The sequence below is a fragment of the Sebastes umbrosus genome, chromosome 15 (assembly GCF_015220745.1).
Source record: "Sebastes umbrosus isolate fSebUmb1 chromosome 15, fSebUmb1.pri, whole genome shotgun sequence".
Lineage (NCBI taxonomy): Eukaryota > Metazoa > Chordata > Actinopteri > Perciformes > Sebastidae > Sebastes > Sebastes umbrosus.
In genome coordinates, this window is record NC_051283.1 from 6,146,070 (window position 1) to 6,153,845 (window position 7,776).

A 7,776-nucleotide genomic window follows, 5' to 3' on the forward strand; every position below is an offset into this window, starting at 1 on the left:
ACAGACAGAAGTAGACGCTGCTGATTATTACACAGCTCTGTGCAGACTAACTGGATTTGTGCACTGAATTATTCTTGGAATTGCTGCGTCTGAATAATAATACGATTATTTTCCGTTTATTTATTTAAATTTGTTGATCTGGTTTCTCTGGCTGAACGCTGTTACGATTTCCCCACTGAAACCCGGCTTTTATTTTGATCTGTCAAACATGCTTTTTAAGAGCCCCACTTATCATTTTAAAAATGAAAATGGCAAACTGGGAAAGTGTTGTTTGGAGCGCTTCATCAAGCAGCCAATTGTGTGAAAGTATGTGCAGCATTAAAAACGCTAACAGAAGCGTCTGTTGACTTACTGTGTTGCTGCTGTTGAATCAAGGCTCTTGTGAAGCGGCTGTAGTCGTCAGCCACTATTCCTCTCCTCAGCTTTGTCTCCAGTGAAGTCGTGTTGATCTTTTCTTTTTTATCACTTCCCACTGCGTCGGCGTAATGACTCACACGGCCGTTTGCACCGTTTTTAATGAATTACCAATAAGATGACATGGAATAGAGTTCTGACTGCGGAGCATTAGAAAGATGGTAATTATTTAGTCACTTGGCAGACGTGGAGTGCGACAGCAGAATAAGCTAAACGGTAAAAGAAAATGAGAATACAGAGGTATTGAGGGCTCCTCTGGTGAAGAATGTACAGTGAAACTATATCTATATATAACTATATATATCTATCTATCTTGTGTGTCTTGATTTCAAACACTCAATTTACACTTAGAAAGTCTGAAATAGAACTCTCTTTTTAATCCTTTTCATAATAACTATTACTACTATCAATTGATTAAAACATTGAATTACAATTAATCGCATGATTGTCCATAGTTAATTGTGATTAATCTCAAATAAATTTGTTCAAAATGTAACTTAAAGGGAGATTTGTCAAGTATTTAATACTCTTATCAACATTGAAGTGGACAAATATGCTGCTTTATGCAAATATATGTATATATTTATTATTGTAAATCAATTAACAACACAAAACAATGACAGATATTGTCCAGAAACCCTCACAGGTACTTCATTTAGCATAAAAAAATATGCTCAAATCATAACATGGCAAACTGCAGCCCAACAGGCAACAACAGCTGTCAGTGTGTCAGTGTGCTGACTTGACTATGACTTGCCCCAAACTGCATGTGATTATCATAAAGTGGGCATGTCTGTAAAGGGGAGACTCGTGGGTACCCATAGAACCCATTTACATTCACATATCTGGAGGTCAGAGGTCAAGGGACCCCTTTGAAAATGGCCATGACAGTTTAGCGTAAGTTTGGAGCGTTATTTATCCTCCTTCCCATTAAGCTAGTATGACCTGGTTGGTACCAATGGATTTCTTAGGTTCTAGTTTCGTAAGATGCCAGTATCTTCACTCTTTAAACTCGCTTTAAAACTGAGCCAGCTACAACCTCCTAAAGATCGGTTGCTTTAATGCGTTAAAGAAATTAGTGGCGTTAAAACGAATTTGCGCTAACACGTTATTATCGCATTAACTTTGACAGCTCTGATTATAATGTTAAAAACAAAATAAGATAATTTAACTACAAAAATATATAAAATGTAATATTAATTTAATTAATTCCATTTTACTAACGGTTGCAAAATTCCGGGAATATTCAAAGTGGAAACTCTCCATGGGAATTAACAGGAAATCAACGGGATTAAAATTGAAATATATGGGTTATCTGCTCAGGATGGATTTCAACATTGTGGGCTGTGTGCAAACGTAGGGGTGTAAAGTGAGCCAACTAATTTATAAAATAAATGATTTACAATAAATAATGAATGGAAATAGATGAATTAAAACTCCTCAATTAGCATGCTTCATCAAGCTTCATCCCACATGATAATTGTTAACTCCCAAAAACTAGCAGACTGTGTTAACAAGTTCTAAACTGTACTTTGCTTCAGGCTACCATCTGCTAGTTAACTGGAATATTCTAAATATATCAGATATATTCACTCCAGTAATATAATCAAAAGTTACAACAAAGCATGTATTCCTTTGGCTCAGACAGTGCAGTAGTGTTGGCAGTAGTGTGGGCTGCACATGTGATGGTGAGAATACACCGTGCATGCATGAGGGATGCTGGCAAATGATCTGTACGTGTGATGAAAGAGCGCGCTGCTGAATGCAGTCCATGTGTTACTATTCAAGTAAATGTTCGTACTTTTAAATAAAACACGCTATAAATACCTAGTATAGGTTTTATGTGCATTTTCCCCCAAAATAAGTTCACTATTAAAAGCTTTTTAAATTGAAATTGTGCAAAAACTCCTGAGCTAAACTTCCCTTGGACATTTTCTGGAAATGTACAGATCCTTTTGCAACCCCAGTTATACTGACAAAAAGCTGCCGGTTAAGCTTGACTTCAAGTTATGCTCGTAAAGCAGCTTCAGGACTAATCCCCGGTGCTCTACGCTGCTGATTTGTTATAATTATTTGCTGGAATGTTTTAGTTTCAATGGTTGTGTGTTGAGATCAAAACCAGGAGCAGTGACGTATAGAAAGTGTTCAAACAGACAGAAACTCACCAACTCATTGCACAGTTGCACTTTTGTTTTGAGTGTTCTCATTGAACTATTTGACACCTACAGATGCTCTGATTCATTTCTTGCAACTGTATGTTTCCATTAAAAAGTATTACAGTATTTGGTGTGATTTTAGCCATTGCGTCATTGACTCTCATAGACTTGAGACTTGACTTGGTCTTGGTCCAAAAAAAACTTAAAAGTTTTTTATTGAAGAAATAAACAAAGACACTCTAGTGAGAAATTAGAATCATAATCCCACAGTCACATAACCACTATCATTTAAATTTTATGGTTAAGTTGGGTGACTAAAGATGTTTTCCTCTGTGAAAGACGCCGTCTGGTTTTGTAGCCCGCAAATGTTAACGAAGAATAAATGTTTTCCTGTGTGCCGACAGTGCCGGTCCTAAAGGAGACAACATCTATGAGTGGAGGTCGACCATCCTGGGCCCTCCAGGCTCCGTGTACGAGGGAGGAGTGTTCTTCCTGGACATCGCCTTCACACCAGACTACCCCTTCAAACCACCCAAGGTGAGCTGTGAACGGTTGTTGGCATCCGGCAAAGCCTGTTCTGTAAACTAGAGCACAGATGGCTCTATTTTCAAAGAGGTATATCATTCTGGTATGTCGCCACTAGAGGGCACCGTTGCTCTTTGGAATGCAGCTAAATGAAATCAGCCAAACTGCATTCAAAAAATGTAGAAATGTACTCTGACCTCGCATGTTTCCAAACATAGACACCTCATAAAATATTACCTGATGGCTTTTCTAAATCATTAGCCACCACTCTTCATTTCGGCATTAGTGTAATCTTATTGAGCCGTACTATTGACAATATTCATGTCCACATTCTGCATGAGGCTGTGAAAGTAATAGCAAACTAGTTTCTAATAGATGAAACTGCTGCTCGGTGGGTTGGATGTTTGAATTACAGTTACCTATTCAAATAAGGTCTAGAGTACCTGATTTTTAATTAATTATTTTTTTCGTTAGAGTTTAGTCTACAAGAATAGGGATGCCATAAGAACCGATTCCAAATTCTGAAAACGTGGCAGTAATCTTTTTTTTTTTTAACACTACCGTTATTTAACTTCATAACAAAAAACGGTATGCAAACGGTAATAGAGTTTGAATGTATTAAGTATGAGAATTAATGTTATACTTTTTTTTTTTTACCGTGGTATTGAATTGGTATCGTGGAGTTTCACCTGTATTGGTATACACTGCTAAATTTCTGGTATCGTGACATCTCTATAAGAGAAAAAACAATGTATAAAAAGCCGTGGGATACGGACTCATCTTTTCTCTTTTTGTCTCCGTGTCCAGGTGACGTTCCGTACGAGGATCTACCACTGCAACATCAACAGTCAGGGGGTGATCTGTCTGGACATCCTGAAGGACAACTGGAGTCCTGCCCTCACCATCTCCAAGGTCCTACTGTCCATCTGCTCCCTGCTCACTGACTGCAACCCTGGTGAGAGATGCAACACACTCGCACACACACACACACAATCTGTTGACAACTGCTTTATTTTGTGCAAATATTAAATATGTTTATTCTCTTATATTTCAAATTATATTTTTGACTTTTGAATGTGTAACAGTTTTGACTTATAACCAGCAGCCGTGGCCGTCGCGGCCCCTCTATCTGGCCTTGATGCCCTTCTGAAAATCGTATGCCTTGCAGCCCACAATGCCCCAGCTGATTTCACCGCTTTCTCCTCTGCCTCTTTAAAGTCAATACGTTTTCTAGACACCTGTGACTTTTATTGAGAAACATCAAATGAAACACTGCGCACATAACCCGTGGTTGGTTCAATTTCGAGCTTGATATGAACCGCTGGAAAACCCGGCTATTTATGACGATAGTTTGACACCGGATTCAACTGCGCCATGTTACGTCTTCGATGCGGCCGCTGGAGCTGATCACGGCCACTCTGCACACAGCAGCGCGTTTCAGAAGCGTCTCTCAGCTCTGCTCAGCTTTCAAGTAGTAGAAATGCGAACCTCCTGCTAACGGCACTGTATGTGAACTACAGATACAAAATAATCATGAGGATGAATGTATTTATAACAACTAAAACACAGCCACAAATCTTTGATCCATGTCGTTCTTTGTCTGCAGGCTACAGCACAACAAAGTAGTAATAATTTTTTTTTTTTTTTAAATAAATGTAAATGCAGGGTACTATTAATGAAACAATGAATGCATAATATGAAGTAAAAATGAATTTTGGACCAGGGTTTGTTTCATCTCATTAACTGCAATAAGTCAATATTCCTCCTTAAAGGTCTTATCAGCAGGAACTCCTCTCCATCCAGTAATCTCTGATGTTGGAGACCATTTAACTCTCATATATAGGCAGCCCCTACGTGATATACAGGACTACACTTTAAGGATTTTAAGCTTCAGTTCATTAAATCTTCTCCTGACTCCAGCTCATATCAAAGAGCCTTAAAGTCTTATATCTCCAGATTAAGCTCCTCTTGAGTGTCTCGCAAATCCAGACTGAAGACAGAAGTCGGTGCGGTATTTGTGTTCGGACTGCCGCAGGAAAAAGATTTACGCAGCATTTAGAGCGACTTTTGAAATGTAAGATGTATGTTGAGGTTTGTGATTTAACAGCAGAAGTCATCCTCTCATTTTACAGTATATGACTTTGAACACAAATAGCAGTATAATTATACAGTTATTGTAGCAGGTATTTAATAGATGAAACCATAATGACCCCTGTGGTGTAGGCTGGGCAATGATTATATACATTTGTCAATCGTCATGGATTTTGCCAAACCGTTAATCAGTTACAAATACATGAGCAGAACTGCTTTACGGCAATCATTATTCATGTATTTTAATTACTGGGTTAGACAAAAAACACATATTCCATTAAAGCTCATCCCCACCCAACTGTCACCTCCAAGTTCAAGTACATATTAAACAAACTATACATGATAGCTTCTTAATCTGCCCAGAGACCATAAAACAGCGTTCCTATCCTATTATTTAGGAATATGGACCCAGAATATAAACTAAAGCCCCTTTCCTACTGGACAAAAAAACACTAACACCCACTAACAATTGGCATTTATTCCCGGGACAAATTACTGTAGTAGTCATGGGTATTTATCGGCTCCAGCTCCGATGGGCAGTGATGGAAACATGACACCCACGTGGATGCGCTAATTTTCGCACCTTTTCTGGAACAATGCTATGTGATGCGCGTTTAAATGAATATATAATAAATAGAATCATCAGGGATTTAAATGTATTATAATTTATTAATGTACAAAAATTACAATTACTATGCTCTCCTCAAAGCCACCAGACTCCAGTCAGTAATTTTACCTCGCTGATCATAGAAACACACTTCATCCAAACTCGACAGAAACAAAATAAAACTCAACAAAACCGTCTTTGTTAGTCTTTCTACTGTTCCAACAATCACCAACTCTGGTTTGAGGGTTTGAAAGAGAGGCTGAATAAGTAACGGATATAAAAAAAGAAGTAACCACAGTAACATTTTCACTGTTCACTAACCCTGTTTTCCGGCACGATTGTGACGTCAAACATGACACACCAGGAAAAAAAAACAAAGAAAGGCATACTCGTCTACTGGCAATGGGAAAGGAGTTTATCGCCTATTTTTATTGGGTTTTCCAGTGTTTAAAAAACCTGCATATATGCGCTAATTTTGGTGGAAAAGGGGTATGACGAAACTAGATTTCATATTTTTTAAGAAAACTGTAATTAGTATTGGCAGCCATAAAGCCACAAAGAACCATTGATTGAAGAACCAGTGTGTTAAGTCCTTTTGAATTTGAATTAAAATGTTTTTAGCTATTCATTTTTCTGAACAAAGATTGAAATCTTTAACTACAATAATCCAGGAACAGATGTGGAAAAAACAAGCATATAGAAATGTTGATGTTTTTGTGTATCCGTTCCCAGCTGACCCTCTGGTTGGAAGCATCGCCACACAGTACACAACAAACAGACCAGAACACGACAGGATAGCCAAACAGTGGACCAAACGCTACGCCACATAATCACCAGAGGAGCTGCTGAATTGGACGACTCGGGGATGGGAGGGAGGAGGCGGGGGAAGATAGAGGGGCGGGTGGATTTTTATCTGGGAATTGAAGTCTTAACTCCTGACATTTTGTTGTTTATTGTATTTTTTAAGTTATCTCCGGCCCAACTATATAATCAAATCTGGCAATAATGCATTCAGTGTTTTTCTCTTTTGGATTTTTAGCTTGTGCTTGAAGATGGACATTAATACTAAAACTGCTAGATGAAATGTGTCACAGCATGATTCCCAGTCAATTATGTCAGTGTAAATTCTCACATGTATTAAGTTTCCAGTTGGTGTTTGCTTGCCCCTCCAAACTCTTTGAAAAGGTGTTTCACACGATGTAGACATGTTTAGATATGGATGGATTATTGGTTGTGATTTGTGTTCTGTACTGATAGAAAGCTGTTCTGTTTCTCCCCATAAGAATTAAACATGACCAACTGAAGCATCCGACTTTGTTTGATCATTTCCAACATTTTTGTGATCATCAGGAAATACTACGTGGCAACCTTCTTCTCTGAAAAGTCAAGATTCAAGAGTTTTATTTGCCATTTGCACCTAAGTACATTGGAATTCTGAGCAGTTTGCACTCAGTCAGCTTTAAGAAAAGAAAAAGGTAGAAAAGGCACAAGTTAATTACAGTACAAAATAAGTAGCACATTCAACTCAACACAATAAATAAATAAATTATTAAAACATAAAACGCCCTCAGTGTAGTCAATAAATAAACTAAACTACCGTCTGCATAGGAACGATACCCACAGAATACAAATATATATATATACAGTATATATGCTCCATGACCATGTTAAAAGAACTTGTAGCTCTCATATAAATATTTAAAAAGAAATAATAATATATTTCAGAGGATTACACAGTGGAAGGCAGCATATTGCACAGCATTTCAGTCCATTCAGTTCAGGTGTACTGTGTCAATAATGGTATGGAGGTGAAGTGCGGTGTGGGGTATTTGTGTCCCTCTTTAACGTCCTTTGCCACCAGTCTTTTTGTAGCTGGGAAGAAGCTGTTGTGAAACCAGAGGTGCTCTGTGAGTGGAGATGCTCTCTGGCCTGTGGTGCCTCAGGTTGTGTCCTGATTCCCTCCACCTGAACAGAGAGTGAGCT

At 38.2% G+C, this 7,776-nt stretch overlaps 1 protein-coding gene across 3 annotated transcripts in view; it reads left to right on the forward strand.

Annotated features, from left to right (window-relative positions):
- ube2e1 (ubiquitin-conjugating enzyme E2E 1) overlaps positions 1 to 7,097 on the forward strand; it is a 106,290-nt gene extending 99,193 nt beyond the window's left edge. For all 3 annotated transcript variants that reach the window (XM_037794013.1, XM_037794015.1, XM_037794012.1), the window contains exons 4-6: positions 2,975 to 3,107; positions 3,903 to 4,050; positions 6,526 to 7,097. In XM_037794013.1, the coding sequence (XP_037649941.1) occupies positions 2,975 to 3,107; positions 3,903 to 4,050; positions 6,526 to 6,623 (379 nt within the window). In that variant the 3' untranslated portion in view covers positions 6,624 to 7,097. The remainder of the gene's footprint in view (positions 1 to 2,974; positions 3,108 to 3,902; positions 4,051 to 6,525) is intronic.
- Positions 7,098 to 7,776: the final 679 nt, after the last annotated feature.